At 55.2% G+C, this 22,295-nt stretch overlaps 1 protein-coding gene across 1 annotated transcript in view; it reads left to right on the forward strand.

Annotated features, from left to right (window-relative positions):
- DOCK3 (dedicator of cytokinesis 3) overlaps positions 1–22,295 on the forward strand; it is a 313,424-nt gene that overhangs the window by 279,181 nt on the left and 11,948 nt on the right. The window contains exons 36-49 of the mRNA XM_039837883.1: positions 920–980; positions 1,463–1,556; positions 3,769–3,917; positions 8,098–8,184; positions 9,443–9,547; positions 12,335–12,476; positions 13,510–13,676; positions 13,829–13,915; positions 14,350–14,529; positions 15,127–15,210; positions 15,331–15,447; positions 17,729–17,850; positions 18,938–19,076; positions 19,565–19,712. Coding sequence (XP_039693817.1) covers positions 920–980; positions 1,463–1,556; positions 3,769–3,917; positions 8,098–8,184; positions 9,443–9,547; positions 12,335–12,476; positions 13,510–13,676; positions 13,829–13,915; positions 14,350–14,529; positions 15,127–15,210; positions 15,331–15,447; positions 17,729–17,850; positions 18,938–19,076; positions 19,565–19,712 — 1,682 coding nt within the window. The remainder of the gene's footprint in view (positions 1–919; positions 981–1,462; positions 1,557–3,768; positions 3,918–8,097; positions 8,185–9,442; positions 9,548–12,334; positions 12,477–13,509; positions 13,677–13,828; positions 13,916–14,349; positions 14,530–15,126; positions 15,211–15,330; positions 15,448–17,728; positions 17,851–18,937; positions 19,077–19,564; positions 19,713–22,295) is intronic.

The raw sequence follows: 22,295 nt of genomic DNA on the forward strand, positions 1-22,295 counted from the left end.
TGGGGCTCCCAACTCACAGTCCTTCACCGGACCCCGTGCCTGTCAGTGGAGCAAAGCCAACACGTGCTCTCCCCCCGACCCTGGTGGCTTTTTCCCAGAGCTGCTGACACACACCTACACAAGGAGCTGTATCTTCCCCAGAGCAGAGGGGGCGTCACACACGGAGACGCAGCAGGCAGATGGGACTCTGGCTGGCTCTGTGTACAGGAGGCTTCTTGCCGGATCCACTGGTCTGGTTCTCATTCTCCTTCATCTCCTTGTGCCAGGCCTCTGCCCCTGCCCGGAGGAGCTTGGCTTTGAGCGTCCCCTCTCTCCCTTGGGAAGGATCGTTTTCAGTGGTCCCATGTTCTGGGCATCATGGGCCAGCCTAGATCCCTTCTATACCCAACCCTGTCAGCATGAATGCAGCTCAGCCCCGGCCGAGGCCACCCCTACCTCAGAAAGAAGCTCCAAGGCCCTGCATCCAGGCAAAGGGACCCCAAAGATCAGCACACAGGAAAGAGACCGTAGGGAAAAGGCCAGCGAGGTGGTGAACGTGGCCGCCACATTGTGGTGGCTGGGTTTTGAAGCTGGGTCCCTGTAGTTGAGCATCTTGGTTCTGTTCAACTCTGTCCTATAAAATAGAACTTGACCTTCAAGGAAAGCTCGGTGCCTCCGCTTTTGGGAACCTGAGGTTTCCACCTCCTACTTTGCTGACACACTCTTCTGTGCCGAGGACCCTGCTGTAGCATCTGGGCTCCACATTCCACCACCAAACCAGGGGTTCAGTGGAACAGAGATCTCCGAGCCCTCGGAGTGGGCCAAGAGCTCGCAGTACAGTTGTCATCTGTGGAGGGCATTCGGTCTGGGGTTAGGTCACACGGATGCCTCGGAACACTCCTTTGAGCCAGGGGACACTCATCCGTGCTCTCGCTTCCAGGGACTGCATGAAAGGAGAGGAGACGGAGAACAAGAAGATCGGCTGCACTGTTAACCTGATGGTGAGAGGCACGGGCTCCTCCTCTCTCTGCCCAGGAGAGCCATTTCCGTCCTGCCCTGCGGTTGGCTTGGCCTTCCCGCAGTCCGCGGCTGGAAGCCTGAGACTTTGAGTCAGGACATCATCCCCACTACCGGCACCCTGGAGCCCTGCTCTCTTCGGTCACATTCCCTCTTGGGAAAGACATGAAATGAGCTGCTCGTTTAGACGGAGCTCTAGCCTGGCCTCTTGGCCAGGCCCCGCCAGCCCGACATACCCCCGTTCTCAGTCCGCCCTGACCCCCACTCCCCAGGCACTCTTCTGCTTTCTCACTCCTCAGGGCTCCCACAGGCCTGCCAGTGGCTTCACCCCCAGCAGGTGTCCTTGGCCTGCCCTCCTGTCCCGTCCAGCACACCTGGGGCTCTAGCCAGCTCCCTGGAGCTCTGGTATGGCCTTTGTGGGTGGCAGCCTCTCCCATCTTTATGTGTATTTCCTTCTTTCTTACAGAACTTTTACAAATCGGAGATTAACAAAGAAGAGATGTACATTCGCTACATCCATAAGCTTTGTGACATGCATTTGCAGGCCGAAAACTACACAGGTGAGTAGGAGAGGGAGGGCCACGTCTCCGAGAGGGTAGACTGGACGGATATGCACAGCTGGCATTAAGGGCCTGGACTGGTGTCTGCCAGCTCTGCGCGGAGCTGGGGCCTTGCGCCCCTCCCCTCACTCCTTTCCCTCAGCTCCTCTGTAACGTGGCTGAGGGAGCGCAGGCGGGATGCCCACCTGGACCTTTGTGCCACGCCCTCGGCTGCCTGGGGTGGTTCCTTTCTCCCTGCCTCCTATTCACCCGCTCTGAGCCCTCAAGGGTGACGTCCACATTCTAGTGAGCCAGGTTCAGAGCACCCTGAGCTCGCTGTCGCCCATCAGCAGAGCCTTTCCTAGAGTCTGTGCAGCTGGAACTGAGCGGGGCCACAGCACGGGCACATCTGTCTACCCCGGGGACATCTAGAATGCTCTGGCCCACCTGCCATGCAGTCTGGGCTCTTCCCCTGCAGCTACACAGCAGCCCACAGTGAGCTCTCCACGGCGAGTGTGGAGAGTGATCATCTACTTTCTGACAGGCCTTCCATCGTACCCACAACGTAATCCGGTACTAAGGCCTTTACTAGTAGAACAAACTTAAAAGCATTTCAGTGTGCCTGTTACATGCTGTTTATTGTGCACCACTCTGAGTCAGGAGGGTGTGTGTATGCATGTGTGTCCCGCCTGATCACCTGGTACCATAGTTTCCCCCAAATAGTCCCTTCTTCACTGTGGCGACCAACCACTACATCTTAGCCCTTGGGCCGTACAACTTAAATTTATGTGGTACTCCAAGAAATTCGGGCTAGTCTTATCCATACACATTACTAGAATTAAATGGATTATAGAAAGACAGAAGCTTTTTTCCTTATATCTAGATGTTAGAGAGTGTTTGGCACAGATGCCACCTTTTCTGACAGCCCAGCTTGGCAAGAATTAAATCTGATGACCGGGCTGCATCTGCCATTCTTCGCATCCCCATCCACCCACGACCCTTGCAAGGTAGCAAAGTGGTAGACTTTGGTGAACTCTGTGTGTCAGTGGCGGCATTTACTAAACTCCTGGAGGACAGGGTCATGACTGAGAGGCTAGTTCAGGAGTTTGGACTAGAGGGGGTGCCGGCCTGTCTCTAGGGACCTCAGGAATGACATCTGGAAAGAATATATTGTTTCCTAAGCTCTAAAGGTAGGTCTTGAGTGCCTCAGGGGCTTGTCTCCAGAGATAGAGGTCTTCCCAGATCCAGCAAGGAGGCATGTGCATCTCAGAGCAGGAGGGTCCCGTGGCCAGAGGACAGACAGAGAGGCAGGGGTAAGGAGGAGCCGGGAGCATCTCTGCAAACAAGTGGGCCTGGCTGAAATTGGAAGTGGGTCACAAAATAATCAGAAACGAGATTCTTCGTAGTCGTGGGGACAGACTTGAGTAGGGCCTTAAAGGCCAGACAGAAGCTAGCGCCGTTTAGCTTTGCGGTAGGAGACGCCGCTAAAAGGAGCAACTAGAACAGGGACGAGCAGATGGCGTAGTGAGGGCCCTAATCAGCGGCTGTAATTCAGTGCGTTGCATTCCTAGAGATTTGGGGAGCCACGGGGCTTAGCTGCTGCCGTTTCATACAACCCTCCCCAACCGTTCCACATAGAGGGTAAGCCGTCGCTGGGCCTGTGCCCCGGGTCCACCATCAGCTCCAGGTTCCCCCAGGAATAGAGCTTCTGGCTCCAGGCCCGTCACAAATGTACCACCATTCACACCTCTCCCCTCTGGTCTTTCAGAAGCAGCAGAGGTGAGAAAGCTTCTCTGGGCCATGCCGAGATCAGAAAATGGAGCTAGAGACGTTGAAGCTGGCTTAGGGAGGGCAGAGAGAACCCTTGGCCAGTGCTCATCCCTGTGAGCCAGTTCGCATAAGCTCAGAAAGAAAGCTCTAGTCAGTTGAGCAAAAAGGGACCCAAGAGTTCTCTCTGACATGTCCGTGTCTCCCAAAGCGAGGCAGCCTGTGCACAGACTTTCAGGTAGCTGGGCCGTACTTTACCTGGAGCCCAGAACAGGTGAGACCAGGCTCACCTGTGGAGGAAGGTGTCTGCCAGGGCCTTTGGCTCCTTCCTGCCATGGTCAAGGGTTCCTGGCTGGCTGGGAAGCCCCTCTGTCTCACCTTTGGGATCCAGTGTCCCTGACCGGGGCTGCATGTGCCATGACGCTCAGCACAGCCCCCCGGACCTCCCTATTGCCTGTCCCCACAGAGGCTGCGTTCACTCTGCTCCTCTACTGCGAGCTGCTGCAGTGGGAGGAGCGGCCCCTGCGGGAATTCCTCCACTACCCATCTCAGCCTGAGTGGCAGCGGAAAGAGGGGCTGTGTCGCAAGGTCATCCACTACTTCAACAAAGGCAAGGTACGGCCGCCGGGCAGGCCTTCGGGCCCCCACCCGTGTGAGGCGTGGCTTCTCGACGTCGTAGGGACGGCAGCACTGTGGAGGGTGGTGTGCGGGTGGTGAGTGGGTGGACGCCCATGTGTGTGCATCAGATTTGGAGGCAGCATGTTTTTCCCTGAAGAAAAATAAAACCCAGCTGAATTCTGTGGCTCGGAGGCCAGTTCCAGATCGGGGGTGTAAGAGACAACCCCACGTGGCAGCTTTTCACAGCTACGAGTGCTAATGCTATTATAGCAGGGCTCCTGGGCCCCCGTTCTACTCACTAGACTCACTTAACTGCTGTGGCTTCCTAGTTCGCCGTCTAAAATGAGCTGTCAAATGAATGGGTTGGAATCCTAGCCAGGGAGTGCGGTACTGCCTGCTACCAGTCCATGTTCTCGTCCGGATCTCTTCCTCACAGCCCAGCTTAGGCTCCTCTCACGGGGCTCACCCTCCACCAGACTCGAAGCCGTGGGATTGGCAGGCATGGTCAGCATCGCTTCAGGCCTCTGGGGCCTGCCCGGCCATCCGCTCCCGTCTCTGGGAGCACTCCCTGGGCCCTCCGGCCACACACTGGAAAGGCTAGCATCTAAAATTGTTGAAGCTGTCCCTTCATCACTCAGCTTAGTTTTAAAAACTAAAATAGGATCATTCAGGGAACTGTAGTGGCTGAGCTCCTAACTTGAATAGACACTGGTTTTTTAAAATGAGTTTTTTCATCATAATAAAAATTTAAACATTAATGACTTTTGCCCGTAAGTCAGAAGACATTTGTCGGTTTTACATAACATAGGAGACGTCTGCGTTTATCAGAGACATTCACCAAGCAGGGAATGTACCAGTCAGCAAGGACCTTGCCGAAACCGCAGGACCTGCAGCCTAGCCCAGAAAGGAGGCCATGCTCGGGCCTCAGCCAGAGGCTCCTGACCTGCGGTGCTGGCCCAAAGCCTCCCTGTCTTGTGGGTCCTGGGCTGCACTTAGGGCCCCACACGAAGACACTTTGAGGCCTCTCGTCCTGGCACACAGCCCATCGGTGCCTCTACTTACCCACATGCCCGGCAAGCCCGCCGCGCTCGCAGGAGATGGCATGAGCCTGCTGTGAGTGGCCCGCGCGGTCAGTGTATTCGTTCTCTTTGCTTTCCCGGGGCGGAGTGCAGAGCAGGGCGGGACCTCCCTCTAATCAGACCTCTGGTGGGGCGTGTGAACGTTAATGGCCCCTCCTTAGCCCACACTGCAGAAGTGTTTAGAAAAGCGTGTTTCAACCTTAGTATGGACGAGGGACGGATACGCAAACCCTGCCTGAGTGCTGTGAGTGGGAGGGAGGGGAGACGGGTCTTCTCTGGGAGCCCCCGCTCCTAGCAACCTGTCTCCGCTGTGAGCCGCTGGGGGCGCAGGTTCTGTGCTGCGTGCAGAGGCCTCAGTGAGCCTTTTCATGAGCTTATCCTCAAAAGGGTGTTCAGCACATTCATTCTTTTGGGCTCAGACAGAAGGCCAACTCTGTTTCTGTGCCTTGCTTGATACCTGATAGAACCAAGGGGTAGGGCTAATCAGTTTTTCTTGAAAGTATTTGGGGTTTTTTAAAAAACAGCTCCAGAAAAGCCAAGCCTGGCTGTTGCAGGGAAGACACCCCCGTAGGGTTCTTGGCAGCAGGAGGAGGGCAAGAAAAGCAGAGGCTCCAGGGAGGGGCAGGCGAAGGGGTTCTGGCCCTCAGTACCGCCAGCACGCCCTGCCTCGCAACCCAGGCCCACCGGCCCTTCTCTCACACACTGCCAGCCTCTTTGTCATCGGCCTTAGGCCACCTCGTCGCCTTTGGTCCCGTGTTTATTTCCTGAGTTCCCAGAGGGACCGAGACAGAAGTTCACCTTGTGACCACAGCCTCGCCCTGAGCCATTCCCTCCAGTGGGCAGTGGTTAACCCAGGAAGCTGCACCAGGGTGAATCAGACTCTGGTCCACAGAAGGCCAGCTCTCCAGGGCCAGATAAGGAGAGAGGGACACTCCAAAGGCAGGTGTGGCAGAGCGAGAGTCGAAAGAAGGCAGGGGAGTGTGAAGATGCAAGCTAGTCCTTCGTCGCAGAGCAAAGGGAACAGACAGGACGGGGAGCTGGACAGAGGCCTCCGGCCCCTGTTTATCTGGCCGACAGACCATCAGAGGACCAGCCTTCTCTGTGGGCTGGGCTTGGGCTCTCCTCCTGAGGACGGCTATTGCGCATGCTCCTTGGAAGGAATAAAGTCTTTTGCTTCTAATACGTTGTGTGTAAAGGAAGTACAAAGACTGCTGTCTGGAGCCCCAGGATTTGCCTTCTTTTCCAATTTGATGAGAGTGAGCCCTAAGTCAGTGCGACTTTTGTGCCATCCCTGTCGGATGGGTAACAAGGCAGTTCACATCTCCCAGAGCTGGTAGAGTGATTGGATTTCAAGACTGGTAAGGAGTTTTAGAGTTGCTTTGCCTCTTGCCAGAAGTAAGGAAACTGGATGCATGGTACCTATAGCACATTCCCTTCTCTGTGTGGAGGCAGCTCCCCAAACCCCAAGACCAACTCCTTTCCTAGCACAACCCTCAAGGCTGGCAGACTGTCTTCACACTCCTGGTCCTGGCTCCCTGCAAAGCTCATCGGGGGCGGGGGAGGGCTTGGAGCACCAGGGCTGCAAATTAGGGCAGAGCTGCCAACAAGGTGATGAGCACCAATCCCAGTAGGGGACAAGACCTGCTTTACTGGGTGCTACTCTGGCAGGCAGCACGCCATGAGCCCACACGGGGCCCTCATCACCTGCATGAGCCATCCCCACAGGGCACTCTTGGTAGGCGGGACGAAAATCTGCACACAGCTCAGTGGCCTAGCCAGGCAGACCCTGTTGTGGGCCCTTGTGAAACCTGCCCAAGCAGCACTTAGAGTCGGGGAGAGGACAGACATGTGCCCCATGAAAGCTGCAACATAGGGTGTGAGAGTCTTTCTGGTGCCCTAGGGTAGAGGCCTTGCATTAGGGCAGGGAGCCAAGGTCTATCTAAAATTCTCTTTGGTTTGTCTCAATCTCTTTCATTGGTCCTACAGTTTCAATCCATATGACAATAATCACCTCAAAGGATAGAAATAGCATGCTTTTTGGGGGGAACGCAGTCCCGAATGAAGTATTGTCCTTCTCCCTGATGCTCTTTCAAATAGTATTTTTAAAAAATATAGTCCTTATTGTTTAAACATTTATATTGGAATATGTATGGGCATAATTCTATGATATCTGAGATTTGCTTTAAAAACTGTGGGGAAGAGTCAGTGGATGGGGCAGGAATGATACATGACTGGCCATGAGTTGGTCATTGTTAAGGCTGGAGTTCATTCTTCTGCTCTGTTTTTCCATATGTTTAAAATTTCATATAATATAAAAATCTTAATGAGTATTTAGAAGTTAGAGAGAAGAACCCGTCTAAAATATCAAGAAACCAATAATTCCCAATCTAGCCAAGAGAGAAAGCTCTGTACTAAAGAGAAGAAATGGACAACATGCCCCTTAGAGAAGGTCGCTTCAGCCTGTCACCATGACAGGAGCCACACTACAGAAACAGCCAGGGGCCTGAGGAGGCGAGGACCCTCTAAAGCCTGCTGTAAGATCGAGTCTTCGTATAAAGGAAATTGTCAGGCCTACCGCCAAGTCCTCGGGCGGCCACTTCCTGTTGGTTTCCATTTCCAAGTTTAAATGATCTTAATTTAAAAGTGACTGGTTCCTTTATTTAAAAAAATCTTTATTGAGTGCCTGCTCATGCCTGACACTGTTCCAGATTCTGGAGATGAAGTCAATAAACAGGGTTCCTGACCTCATGCAGGTTAATACAACAAAAACAAATCCCGCTTTTAAGTAAGATAGCTTCAGAGTAGTGCAACAGGATGGGTGGGAGGCGCCTGTCTGTGACAAGGTGGTCGGGGGCGGGTCGGGGACGCCACTGGAAGGCGGAGACCTCTCAGGAGACCTCTCAGTAGAAACCTGAAGGCTGTGCTAGAACGCCGAAGTGCTGCACGTTCCCTGCACGTTGGCTTTGAGCATATGTTCTTCATGACGTATGTGCGGGTCGCAGGAGGCGTCTGGTTGCGCCCTCGGATGTGTTTGGTGCGGGCTCGGGCCGTCCTGAGATGCCCGAGGTGCTGAAACCTTGTTCCTATTTCTGCCGCAGAGCTGGGAGTTTGGGATCCCACTGTGCAGGGAGCTGGCGTGTCAGTACGAGAGCCTCTACGATTATCAGAGCCTCAGCTGGATTCGGGTGAGCCTGCCTCCTTCCCGCCCCACCGCTGATGGCAGGTGCCTCTCCTGGCGGCAGTTTCTGAGTGAGCCTTCCCTGCAGGCCCAGCCCTGGCTCCAGCTGTGGGCATTACAGGAGGCGCAGAGGCCGAGGTGTTTGCCTTCGAGACCCTCACGGTTTGGCTAGGGAACCAAAACACATCTACCAACAACTGTATGATCCAGACCCCAAGGGCCACCGGTACCCAGGGGGAAGAGGGGGAAAGAGAAGCAGCAAATGCAGGATCGGGTGGGGGTTTCAAGGAGGAGGAGGCCGCCTAACTTCACGAAGAAGCTCTTCCTGAGAGGATTGTGTCCAGGGTGCTTCATCTGAAACTTTGTAAGGTCTGGTGCAAGGATTGAGTCCTAACAGGTGCCAGGTTCGTCGGCAGAGAGAGGCCAGCAGTCTCGGCTCACCTTCCGCCTGTACCCTTGGCAGCGCAGCTAGCCCTGCTGTGTTCCCCAACCCCAATCAGGATTTGGGCCTGTGTAATTGACATGGCCCTCTTGCAGTGGCTTCCCGACTGGACTTGGAAGGCTTCGATTTCCCTGCAGGCCGACTGGACTGAGTGCATTAGAATTCTCGTTCCAGTCGGCATTCGGTGCATTTTTCTGAACGTGAAGCCAGGTCAGCCCAGACTAAAACTCTTCCCAACCTTGGAAATGCCAGACATTGTGGATATTAGTTCAACTTTTAAAGTTTAAAATCTCCTAAATTAGAACCAGTACCAGCGATGCTGACAGTTGGGCCTTCCTCACTGACTGCTAGCATCTTTAGTCAGATGAGAGATGAACGAAAGCAATATGGTTGCACTGGTGCAGAGCAGTGCTGAGAACTGCCCTTAGCTCCTGTCAGCAGCAGCAGCCCAGGTCAGTCGGTGTGCTGATACCAGTGAAACCTGAAAATTCCCAGGGAACAAAATTTGTTAAATACGTATTAAACATGTGACCTGAACGTGTGGGAAGCCTGGGTCTCCGTGGAGCAAAGTCCACCCGCTGGGAAGCCACACAGAACAGCCTGTCTGGGCAACAGGGGCAGGCCTGTCCCATGCCACTGTCAGATGACGGCGGGGGAGGAGGGCTTCCTCCCTCATGCAGCTCTCTGGGGCTCACTTCTTGTCTAGACTGAGTCGCTGTGTCCTCTTTCCAAAAGACAATGTGTACTTGGGCCTGGCACGACTTGCTTTGGACGCCAATAGTGGTCAAGCCCACCTGAAGGCCACTGCCTTTCTCATTCACAGAAAATGGAAGCCAGCTACTACGACAACATCATGGAGCAGCAGCGCCTGGAGCCCGAGTTCTTCCGGGTCGGCTTCTACGGCCGGAAGTTTCCTTTCTTCCTCCGGGTGAGTCCGTGAGGTGGTCACGACAACTTAGATCATACTATACACAGAAGTCGTTTATTGCCTGTCTGCTTTTTTTTCTTTTGAACCTTTTTCTGTAGTCTACTGAATACTTCTTTTTTGAAGGACTGACCAGTCAACAAAAGGCATTGGGTTTTACTTTAGACTCACTCTGTTTTACTCCACTGTACTGTTCTGTAGCTACGTGAGGGTGGTTTTCCCACCAAATCAACCAGGTTCCTACAGGCAGTGACCAGGGTCTGCCAGTGAGCAGTAATAAGCTTGGTATCACATCAGAGGTCAACTGTGCTTAATGCTCCTTTAAAAAAGCCAGTCTGCTAGCAACAGAGTCCAGGCTAACCACGTTTCAGATGTAAGGATGGTCAGCTTGCATATTTCCTGGGCAGTCATCATTCCAGGCTAAAAGGAAAATGATTTCTGCAGGAACCGGTAGCAGTGACAGGGACAGTGGGCACACTCTGCCTAATCGTGACCCCTAAGAAAGCTGTGATTTCGTTCTAGCGGTTCTGGCAGCGGAGGGTGAGTCAGTAGAGACCTCCTCATTCTCTAGGCCTCCTTCACTCCCTAGGGACCATTCACCTCAGGCATTTTACAAGTGGCATGTTTGTTGCCCCATCGGCATAGATAATTTCACAGCAATGGAGGCAGAGGTGAGCAGAAGAAGGAACTGCACAAGAGTTAGAAACCAAAACCATCTCTGTTAAGTCCTTGGACAAACAAATAATTCTGGGCCCTGTAACTTATTTCTTTCTCATTTCATCTTTGCAAATTATGCTTTGTTGCCATTTTATTCTCTTTTTTTTAACTCCCACAATTTGTATATCATATACCCGATTTTACTTCAAAACACCGTTATTTTAGATGTATGATACAAAATTGGGCCCTGATGTCCCCACATCTGTCCCTGCCAAACAGGAAGTCATCATGGTTCGACCCGGCTCCCGTCCCCCATGCTTATGCCACAGGGCACATCAGCATCCCAGGGACCTGGTGTAGAACCTGCACGCGAGCCACCCAGACGATGCTTGCAGTGACCGTCTGAATGTTCAGACGTGGTTTCAAGGGTGCCAGTAAGGGAGGAGAGTAACAAGGGCTGTTGGGAGATGTCACCTGTCAGTTCGTCCCTGTCTCCACACAAGGAGTATTCCCTAGGAGCCATGTTTCATGCCACAAATCAGCCCAGCCTAGCCGCATGTCCACCTCCCTTCTCTCAGCTGCTCGCTTCATCTGTGGCAAATGGAAGAAGTCCCAGAGGAGGTAGCTGTTTGCCTTGTAGATGGCAAGGACAGAGTCTAAAGCAGTGGCAGCCAGATCTGTCTTGCGTGGGGATGCTGGGGCTCCCGTCCGAGCAAACTTGAAACCAACAACCAGCCTCAAGGTTAACACTGTGCGCCTTCCTTCTGCTGGGTCTTCCCCAGAAGGCCAGGCTGCTCCCTCGCCTCTCCTGAGCACATAGGTCATCGGTTACTTTAGCTCTGTCGGCTTGGTTTCTCTAGACCATCTGCCTCCCCACTTCACAAACGTGGGCGCAGAGTCAGGAAAACATCTAGCCCTCCTTTCTTAGAGGAATTTCTGTTTCTCTTCATCTGACCCACGAACAGACACTGGTAAGGGTCAGACATCTGCGAGTGGTTGTGAAAAGGCCACTTCTTCATAATTACCTTCTTTGTCAGTTCTCCATGTCAAGAAAAGGACTTAGAAATGTCTCTGACATTTGACTACTGGTCTGCTCCACTTAAGAGGCCAGCCTGCTCCTTCTGACCTTGGGGTTACCCTTGCATTCTGATCCATCTGGACCTGCGGCCCAGCCTTAGCTGGGGGCTTGGGGGCTACAAATCCTGTCCCAAAAGGGCGAGGTCCTCCAGGGCCCGGCCTGTGGTCATCCCTGTACCAGGAAGCATATGGCGGGCCCTGTAGACCTCTTTCTCTACCTCCGAAGGCATGCCAGGAGGGCCTGCCAGTGCCTGACACCACTTTGTCAAAGTGGATCTGGCGAGGCAGCTGGGCAAGCAGACAGAAGTCACCAGAGGGCTTCAAAGGAACCTCCCCCAGCCACTCACTCTTGACCAACCGTGAGGCGGACAGAGCAGCAGGGTTGAGGGTGCCTTGTCACGACTTCAGTCCACAAAGGGAAGAAAAATGAGACCTAACCCAAACCAAAAGTGATGTAATACGAGGCTTTAAGAAGTGAGTGTTTAGAATGATACCAATGTGTTCTGCTGACACGTCTGCAAAGGAATCGCTGCCGTGAACGCTACTGAATACCTGCCGGGCCCTGGGCAGCGCTGAGCCTTTCCTTCCAGCTGGCCGCGGCACACCCCCGCAGTCTCCCTCCCACCAGTTCTCCTTGTGCACCTTCTCTCCAGCTGCGCCTTTTCCTGTCTTGCCTGTTGTCGCTCTCCCCACTTAGGTTGCCCTCCCCCCTCCTCTCTGCCCAGCGAACCCAGGTGGACCTTCCAGGACGCCTTTCAGGCCTGGCTCTTTCCAAGCTCCCACTCGCCGCCTAGCGCCCGCCCTGGGTAAGGCGCCCTCCCTCCAGGCGTCCTGCAGCCCGCGCCCTGCTCCCCACTGCCACGTCCCAGCGCACTTCTTCCTTCTGTCCCTCTCTCTTCCCGACCGACCGTCATCTCCCTTAGGACAGGGACTGAGTGCCGTGCCCCGTGCCTGCCACGGAGCTCCCAGGACGTGTTTGTGACACGAGTCGCCACGGACACCACGTGGAGGTGGGGCCGCGGCAAGGCCTGGAGTGTGCTCTTCTGTTCGTGACAGAACAAAGAATACGTGTGCCGTGGCCATGACTACGAGAGGCTGGAGGCCTTCCAGCAGAGGATGCTCAGCGAGTTCCCACAGGCCGTCGCCATGCAGCACCCCAACCAGCCCGACGACGCCATCCTGCAGTGCGAAGCCCAGTGTATCTTTCGACACTTGGTGGGGAAAGGAGGCCGGGGCCCAGGGAGGTGAGGCCCACCCAGTCAGCTGCGTCTCTGCCATGACATTGGCCTTGTAGGCTAGGTCGCCCAGAAGTCCTAAACCAAAGTATGTCCTCATCACTAAACCTGCCCTTAGCAGGGCACTTGTGCCTCACAGAGGAGGCCCTGGCATGCCCTCCGCCATGGGGTGGGGGCGAGTCAGCAGGCCTTCAGAAGGACCTTTATCCCTCAGGCTGGCCGCTACGTGTCCCCACCCTGTCCTGTGACGGGCCTCCCTGGCAACCAGGAACAGTCACTGCGCAGGGTGATGTGGGGTCCCACCGGGACTTATCATGGGGACACCACCAGTTCTGCGCCCCGTAGCGCTCCCACGTGTCTTTGCCATTATCCCTGGTATTTGTCAGGAGGACTGAGGTTCCAGGATGTGGCAGGGGAGCGGGGGAGAAGAGGGACATGCCTGTGGTCTTAGTGGCACGTGGCTGTCTGTGTGCAAACACCGGCCTGTCCCCCATCCCCACACAGCTTCCTTGGAGACCACATGACCGTCACGTGGCCGTGCAAGCTTGTTCCAGAGAGGGGAGGGCAAGTGGACTCCCGTGTGTTATTTTACCACAAAGACCCCAAAGAGTATTTTATTAAAAGTTGTTTTACAGTAAATACAGTTTACCTACAGTGGGCAGGCCCATGCCTTGGCCATTTTCTCCCTCCTGTGGGGGGAGGCACCTGTATTCCCCTGACCCCTTTCCCCTTCTGAGTTAAAGGGGTACTGGGGACAGACACTCAGCTATTGCCATCCCAGCTCAGCTGAGCGCTCAGGAGACGCCCAGGGAAGGGCTGCAGGCCGGGAGGTTTGGTCAGGCTGTGCCTGAGCCTGGTCCACTCCTGAGGTGCTGCTGCCGCCGCCCCGAGGGAATGGGGGCTCCGGTGCTCTCCTCTCCGTAGGAGGATGGCAAGGGCCAGCCAGTCAGCTTCCTCTCTTTGGCAAGTCCGGATGCCCCTTCACTTCCCACCCAGATTTGCAGATCTATGCGGTGACACCTATTCCCGATTACGTGGATGTCCTGCAGATGGACCGGGTCCCGGATCGTGTCAAGAGCTTCTACCGGGTCAACAATGTGAGGAAGTTCCGGTACGACAGGCCTTTTCACAAAGGCCCCAAGGACAAAGAGAATGAATTCAAGGTGAACAAACCTAAGAAAGCTGGGGCAGTGCTCATCGCGAAGCCAGGGCGAGCCCCCCTTTCTTGGGAACTCATCCCTGTCTCATCCTTCGAGCGGGCAGGGTGTGGCAGAAATTGCCTAATGGCCTGTACCTACCTGTGCCCTCCCTGCAGAGCCTGTGGATCGAGCGTACCACGCTGACCCTGACCCACAGCTTGCCCGGCATCTCTCGGTGGTTCGAGGTGGAGAGGAGGGAACTGGTGAGCGATGTTTCAGCTGGGGCCGGTACTCACAGCCGCTCCCTCAGCCCTGGCTTTGGGGACCTTCCTCCAGGGACTGAAGGAAAAAAGAGTGTGCTCTGGCCACCTGCCCGGTCTGGGCTCCCGCCGCCAGTCCCGTGCTGGGGGCTCCGCACACCTTCTCTCACTTAATCCTCACAGCACCCTCAGGCGGCTCGTATTTTCAGCCGCCCAGTTTACACACGAGGGAACCGAGGTCAGGGAGCCAGAGTGCTCTGACGCGGAACCAGAGCTGCATGTCCCGGTTACAAACCAGCGAGGAAGTCGGAAAGGGCCCCGGGGGTCAAGTCCGTGGGGACAAGAGCAGGGAAGCAGCATCACAGGTTTTAGGTCCCTGTGATGAGGGAGGGGGTCATCATTGTACCTGCAATGACACCATGCGCCGTGTGCCCCAGGTGGAGGTGAGTCCCCTGGAGAATGCCATCCAAGTGGTGGAGAATAAGAACCAGGAGCTGCGGGCCCTGATCGGCCAGTATCAGCACAAGCAGGCGCATGGCAACGTCAGCCTGCTCAGCATGTGCCTGAACGGCGTCATCGACGCGGCGGTCAACGGAGGCATCGCCCGCTACCAGGAGGTGAGCCCGCCCACAGGGCAGCCTGGCTGCGAGAGCGACCTCGGGCTGCTCTTCCTGCGGTTCCAGCCCACCCAGCTCGCCCTCCCCGGTCCTGCCACAGCCGCTGGAGGATGCCCTGGGATGAGGCTTTAAGCTCCCTGCTCCCTAGTTCTGCGGCCCAGCTGTGCGTGCATGTCGGGGGGAGGGGGTCTGTCTTTTCATTCTCGACTCTGCCAGATGGGCAGTCTGTCCAATCATGGTGGGATGTTAGGTGGCCTCCAAGAGGAGCCCTGGAGCCCAGTCCTTCACAAGAAGTGAAAGGTGGGCTGGCTAAGACCCTCACCCCACCCCTGGCCACCAGCCCTGCCTGCCCCGCCCAGGCCATCCAGGCTCCACGAAGGACTGGGACTAGCATCCAGGCTTAGATGACTTGGCCACCATCAGCACTTTTTAGACACAAAAAACACACCTGTGATTGTAGGCGGCTCGTTGACTAGAGGTGCATTGGTGTGTGTACCTGTGAGGAGGCAGCCCAGCGGCCTTTCAGGTGGCTCCCTGGGCCCCATCTAAGTAATAGTCCCGGGAAGGGTCTTCCTGACCCGGCCTTCCCTTTCGCAGGCCTTCTTTGATAAGGATTACATCACCAAGCACCCCGGAGATGCTGAGAAGATCGCCCAGCTCAAGGAGCTCATGCAGGAGCAGGTATGTCTTGCTGGGCCTAGAAGCCAGGGGCTAGGGGGGAAAGGCCGTGCACCACAGGATGGCCACAGTTCTCAAGGGCTTCCCCCTAGCTGACAGAGTGGCCTGTCTGTCACCTAATAGGTCCATGTCCTTGGAGTCGGGCTGGCAGTTCATGAGAAGTTTGTGCACCCAGAAATGCGCCCTCTGCATAAGAAGCTGATCGATCAGTTCCAGATGATGCGGGCCAGTCTCTACCACGTAAGCTGGTCCCTCCCTGCCCCTGCCACAGGTGTAGTCGCCCCAGACCTGTGCAACAAGCGAACAGAGAGTGGGGGTGGGGTGACGGGAAAGCTGTCTCCACTGCAGACGTGGGTGTTCCATCAGGACCCCCTCTTTCACTCCCTTCCTAGGGAGGAGTTAGAGTCAAGGGCAGAGAGCATTTTCTCAGGGTACTGTGCGGTGAGGAGAGGTTCTCGTATGCGGAGGAGAAGAGCTGAGGTGTGGGGCCCACATGTAGAGACCTCTCTAGAGGTATTTTTCATCCCAAGAACCTAAAGAGGTAAGGCAAGGCCCAAGCCAGCCCGCTCTGCCCACCCGGCAGCTCTCCTTCCCCCCCATCTTCATCCCTCCACCCTCTCTCTTCCCTCTCTTCACCCTTCCCCTCTAGCTCCCTGCCTTCCCTCTCCCTCTCTTCCTTCAGCATGTCTCCACCCAGGCGCGCATCTGAGGAAGCCTCAGGGGAGTCAGGCAGGTTCTGGGGCTGGCTCAGGACCCAGAAGGTCCCCCTGACTGTGGCCTGGCTCTTGGGCCTTCATGGCGAGGTTTGGCCCGAGGGCTCATCCACACAAACAGACAAGCAGGCCCTGTGTTCCCAGACTGATTTTCCTTCGGGGTCTTAAAGAGAATGTCGGCTGGCTGAGGATGGGGTTCAGGTGGTCTTAAACCCCTGTTCACAGACCCTCACCTCATTTTCAACCGTGGGGCTGACTCCAGACGTTGTCTAGAGAAGCCTTCCTGCTAAACAAGCTGCCAGATCTCAAAGCGCGTGAGCCCGGGCACCTGCTGCCATCTTCCCATGACCCAGGACCGGGAGGCGGAAGTGGCAGGGAGGCAAGGGACATAGAGCTGGTCAGGGTTGGCCACGGCCATTGTGAATGACAAGCGCCCCTTCAGGGGCCATCACTGGCCACAGAAGCCCTGAGGAAGCTGGACCACTCGGGCTCGGTGGGCCCGACCTGTTGGGATCGATTTGCCTTGTACTTGAAGGCTGGACATGCTGGTCGTCTCCGGCCGTCAGTGCAGGTCTTGGCCTGTTCCTGCGCGAGGGTGGACAGCGTGGAATGTGAAAAGAGAAAAAAGTGTGTCTGTGGTCTGAGAAGTGGGCGCGCCTCCAGAGCAAAGGCCACAGAGCCCGGGATGCCTTTCCCTAACGACTCCCTCCTGGTACTTCACAGCGGAACGTGCGGAGAGTCTTTTATGTTTCCCCCTTAAAACGAGGTTGTCCGTTTAGTAAGAACTTGGGTTGCGTCACTCAGTCTGATGGGTGTTCTGTCACATCTCATTCACTCTGTCTTCTGCCAGCTTGGCGGGTTTTCTCCATCACGGAAGGTGACCCGGGCCGTCCAGAACCTGGCCACTGGGGGCTGGGGAGGGCAAGGTGGGGGGCATTCTCTGCCATGCAGGCTGTCATGTCACAAGCACAAAATGCTCGCCCACATTTATCAAGGTGTCTGGGGCGCACGGGGCGGTGTCCTCTCCAGCCGCAGAAGCAAACTTCAGCCTTCAGCCTGCTGTGGAAGAAGCAGATAGAAAAGCTGCTGCCGCTTCTGGCCAACCTCAGAAATCCCCCCCGGGGACTTAGACCCCCACGCTGGGAAGGACTCGAGGACACCTGGACAGAGTCACAAATAGGGACACAGACCAATGTGCTGTCACCCAGGAGGATTTGGGATCAAAAGTTTCTGCCAAGCTGTCTATATACTTAATAAGAATTTAATTATGCTAAAATAGAACTGTGCTGTTTTTCAATTACTTACATCAGGATTTTGTGTCCTATCTCCCCATAAACTGTGTCACAGACAACTTAACCCAGGTCACTAAGAGCTGGTCCATTTAGCAATCCAATAAAACCCAAGGCCAGTCCTTATGTAAGAGGCGCCCACTGGCTGACAGCTGATCATCAGCTCCCTCTCTCCTGCTCCCAGCCGCCGTTCTACTTATTCCGTAGAGAGGAAGCCTGGTAACACACTCGGATGAATTCACATGGTGAACTCAGACCAACTTCAGCCTATTCCAGATGTGTTCTCTCCGTGGGGTCAACCTCAGGCCTCCTGGCCTCTGGTCTGGGCTCCACTGTGGTTAGGAAAATATTTTAGTCGTGAAGGGGTCATTGCCCCAAAGAAGACAGCAGTTCCAGTGCAGCCCACAGGATGTGATTTTTTTTTAATTTTATGTTTCTACCACCGGCCTATTCTTTCCTCTCAGATTTCACTTACTTTGCTGTTTATTCTCTGATGAAGGGACATTCATTTTTCAACAGGAGTTTCCGGGTTTGGACAAGCTAAGTCCTGCATGTTCAGGCACCAGCACCCCCCGGGGGAATGTCCTAGCATCCCACAGTCCCATGAGCCCCGAGAGCATCAAGATGACCCACCGGCACAGGTACGGCCTCAGGGCTGGGGAGGGTCCCCTCCACAGAGGTAAGTCTGAAGGGCAGAGGTCAGAGCAAGCAAGTGTGTGCTCACTCACACACCCTCTCACCCGTGTGCACCAGGACCCACGCTCTGCATCCAGCCATCCTGAGTGACAGAGGAGTGTACATGGTATTATGGGAGGAGGGGGCGTTTGGGGTAAATCTTAAAGGATGAGTAGAAGTTTGCTAGGCATAAAAGAGTGGGGGTTAGGAAGGTGACAGAGCAAGATCCAGGCAAAGTGACACGTGCAGATGCCTCAGGGTGCGAACAAGCCAGTCTGGTCAGCACTGCAAGCAGAACCAAGTGTCCGAAGGGCAGGAATCCGGGAGGAGGGGTGTTGGGGGGCCAGGACCAGCTCCGAATGGGCCTCGTTCATTCAGGCCTTTGGACTTGATCCCAGGAGGAATGAGGATCACAGTTGGTTTTTTGGAAGAGAACAGCACAGTGCTGGGGACATCGAGGTGTGGCTGTACCGAACCCAGGAGTTTTGGTCTGCCTGCGCTCTGCTGAAGATGCTCGAGGGCCTAGAACAGGAAGGCCAGGCCAGAGGGGAGCCCCTTGCTCGGCTTTCTTTTCCGGTGTGAGCAGCAAGTCAGCACAGAGCAGGCACTCAGCAAATGAGAAGGGGTGAACGGGTGAGGAGGGTTGCTGGCAGGCGTGGGGCCACAGACGTGGAAGGAAGCCCAGAGGTGGTTCACAGCTGACTGTTTTGGTAGCTTCCTCCTGCCGGGAAGACACCCCTGACCAAGGAGCAGGTCCCAGCAGAGGGTGGGCGCTGACTCAGGTTAACATCCATGGCAGGGGGACCTCAGATCCATGCCCCATTTCAGTGTCTCTTTCATTCCTCCTGCCTAAGAATGGGCTAATGTCATCAGACTGAGTGGCCATAGCCAGCTCCAGGTAGAGGCCATGCCAGCCTGCCGTTCGCCCTGCCAGACCAGGGCCCTGAGCAGCAGGGGGCGTTCAGGACGTCTCCAGGCCCCAGACGGAGATGAGTGTTAGCTGTGGAACCTCCGCTCCAGCCCTGACCCTGCCTGTCTCCCACTCTCTCCCAGCCCCGTGAACTTGATGGGCACAGGCCGCCATTCGTCATCCTCTCTGTCCTCACATGCATCTAGCGAAGCGGGAAATGTGGTGATGCTGGGCGACAGCTCCATGGGCGAGGCCCCCGAGGACCTGTACCACCACATGCAGGTATCGGAGCTGTCCCAGGAGAGTGGGCCGGGATACTGTCCCTGGAGGACTCACCTCTCCGCTGGCTGGTCTGGTCTGAGGGTCAACGTCTCTGCCTAGTTCTCCAGCAACACTGCCTTCCCCCACCCCATCCAGGCCACAGCTCCCAGGCCATATTGCCCAAAAAGGAAACCCAGCTTCAGTGCTGGCCGCTCCCACAGATCCCGTGGGAAACACCCTCTGCCTCATTGCCCTCCTGCCTGGCATTTCTAGTGGCGAAGTCCTGCTCCCTCCATGGGCACCCCCACCAGAATCCAACAGCCCTGCTCCGTGGGTGGTGCGGGTGACCTTTAGTGCCAGCCATTATTAGCCTGGCCTCCATCAGGACCCAGAGTACAGCATCAGATGCCAGGTCTGGGCACCTCATGGCGTGAAGAAGCCAAGTCTAGGCCAGTCCTACAGCCCTGGCCATTCAGACCTCTGTCCTGCTGATTTCTCTCCCTTTGCAGCTCGCGTATCCCAACCCCAGGTACCAGGGCTCGGTCACGAACGTCTCTGTTCTGTCCTCGTCCCAGGCAAGCCCTTCTTCCTCCAGCCTGAGTTCCACTCACTCAGCACCATCCCAGATGATTACCTCTGCCCCTTCCAGTGCCCGAGGTAAGGATACAGGGCGCTGCTTGCAGAAGGGACAAAGAAGGGCCTCGTGGGCCCCACTTGTCCTCTCATGTGTGGCTCTGTCTTTGAAAGCGACCTTGTGACTTAGAGCGTGCTCACCTGTGCTCTCAGCGGCAAGGACTTGAAGGTCTCTGCCTCCAGACCTCTCTCAGGCTGGCGTCAGGCCCTGTTCTGAGTAGTGGTCACAGCTCTACTGACGCCAGGGTCGCCAATGGTCACCTCTCCACCTCAGCAAGAGGGCACAGCCTAGGAGGAGGCTCAGTTCTTTTCCATTGAAATGTTCGCGAGAATAAAGATCAAAGTTAAGGCAACAGTGGGTCTTTAGGTATCGAGCATCATGGCAAAGTATTAAAATTAAATTTGAAAGCTAAAATTAACCCTGGAAAATGTTATTCTAAACAGTAACAACAACCAAAAGTACCTGTTCGGTTAGGAAAGGCTTAATCAGAAGAGGAGGCTCTGTAAAAAGCTATTTACTTGGCCAGATTTTGCTTACTTTCTAATTCAGTTGGCTAAACATTGTTCTCTGAGAGCCAGAGTCTTTTTCACATTCTGATCCCAGTTCCTGCAGTGAGGTTTGATTCTGTTCTTTCAGAGGGAAACATGTGCAGTGGGGTGGAAATTAGCCGTGGCACCTGAGCCCGAGCGCAGCCAGGGTTGGCCGTGCAGGATTGCCGCGGAAGCGGGCGCTCGGAGCTTGCCAGCTGGCCACTTACGGCTGCTTCCAGGCTTCAGAGGGATGAGGTCTTTTTGTTCTGATTATTATGGAGACAAAGAGAAACAGCACCCACTGGTGACATGAAGGGTCATTACAAAAAAAACCTCAGTGGAGTGATGGAGGGAACAGGGTAAAGCGATAGAGAGGCGGGAGCCCACGGGAAGAGCCTCAGCAGGTGCGGGGTAAGGTTGCTCCGGCCCAGTCCAGACTCACTGGAGGCGGTCAGCCCAACCCCTCACTTCCGGTGGGGGAGACAGGGCCAGGGAGAGGGGCTTGAGGCCGTCTAGCCTGTTTGTTCATGGCCAAATGGAGTTTGGAGTACAGGTTCTCACACGCGCCAGCTGTCAGTGTGCTGCCCGTTCCACAGCGGTGGTTGCCTTCCCGGCATGGACCGTGGCCCTCGGGAAGGGTGCCGCATTCGGGAGCAGACCCTGCTAGGACTAGAGAAGACGATGAACCAGCCAGTGGGTGCTTGTTGGAAATTCGTCAACATGTAAAGGCTGTACACATAAAGAAGAAACAGGGATTTGTGTTTTAAAGATTCGTGTGACAAAAGATGGCTGTAGGAGCGAAAGGGAAGGAAAGCCTGTGAGGTGAGCCACGAACGCGGCAGCGGAGGCAGCGTTCGCAGTGTCCTGGAGTAAACGGTCCTGAATAGGGCTGCGGAAACAAAGTTTGTGATGAATCGCATGGTTCTTTTCCCTAACCCGAACACAAGATGTACTCAGCCACGTATAAGTCTGCATCGCGTATTCTTGCTGAAGACGCTCTCTAAACCATAACCGTTGATAAAATCAGGCGGCCACAAAAGATGGACGGTTTAGCGCGATTCCCCTCTGATATTGTTAGGACACTTCTAGGCTGTGCCCTGGAGAGAACAGAGACCCCGTCAGGGACCTTGCAGGCTGGCTGTCCCCACCTCTGTCACTCGTCACGCTTTTCCAAGGGCTCGGTGACGGATCTGCGTGGCTCTTGCGCCACCAGAGTTGAACAGAGAAGTTGTTTTCTCCCCGTTTAGCGGTAATCCCTCCTCCCCGATGCCTTGGCTAGCTATTGCTACATAATAAACCACCCCCAGACTTAGCAGCTTAAACCAACCATTCGTTATCATGGCCCACGGTCCGGTGGGGTGACAGGGGTCACCGAGCAGTTCACTGCAGTCTCTCATCAGCTGGCAGCCGGATGGCAGTTGGGGCTGGGGTCATCCAGAGGCTCGACTAGGCTGGACATCCAAGGTGGTTCTGTCACATGGTGCCAGTTGAGAGGCTGTCAGCCTGAGTCCTACATACGGCCTTTCTGTGTGGCTCAGGCTCTCACAGCATGCCGATGATTTCCCCAAAGAAAGCATTCCAAGAGCCCCCAGCAGAAGCTACAAGGCTTCTTATTGCCCAGCCTGGAAGCCTCAGAATGTCCCTTTTGGCACATTCTGTCAGCTAGTCACTAAGGCCAACCCAGGTACCAGGGTGGGGAATGAGACTCTGCTTTGTGTGAGAAGTGGCTTGTGCGTTTTGAGAGGCAAGGCATTCATAGGCACCGTCTCTAGAGACAAGCTATCACAACGGCCAAGTTCCACAATACCTTGTAGAGAAAGGCTGAGAGAGGCCGCTTCCCTTCCTGGAGTAGACATCAAGTACAGAAGTAAACAAAATGGTTAAATAGAATTGGGCCCAAAGTAGAGGATGGTGGTAAGGACAGGGCAATTAAGAAAGAGCAGGAAGTTATTTCTAGGCTGCCACATCTGTGTGCAGGCCCATCTGGAGAAAACCACAGGCCCGGCAGGTACCAGGCACAGTGTCGGGCCCTGTGAGAGGACATAGAAGCCCGACCCAGCGTCACAGAGGAAGACT

This window comes from Pteropus medius, unplaced genomic scaffold (assembly GCF_902729225.1).
Source record: "Pteropus medius unplaced genomic scaffold, Ma_sr-lr_union100, whole genome shotgun sequence".
In the NCBI taxonomy this organism is placed as follows: domain Eukaryota; kingdom Metazoa; phylum Chordata; class Mammalia; order Chiroptera; family Pteropodidae; genus Pteropus; species Pteropus medius.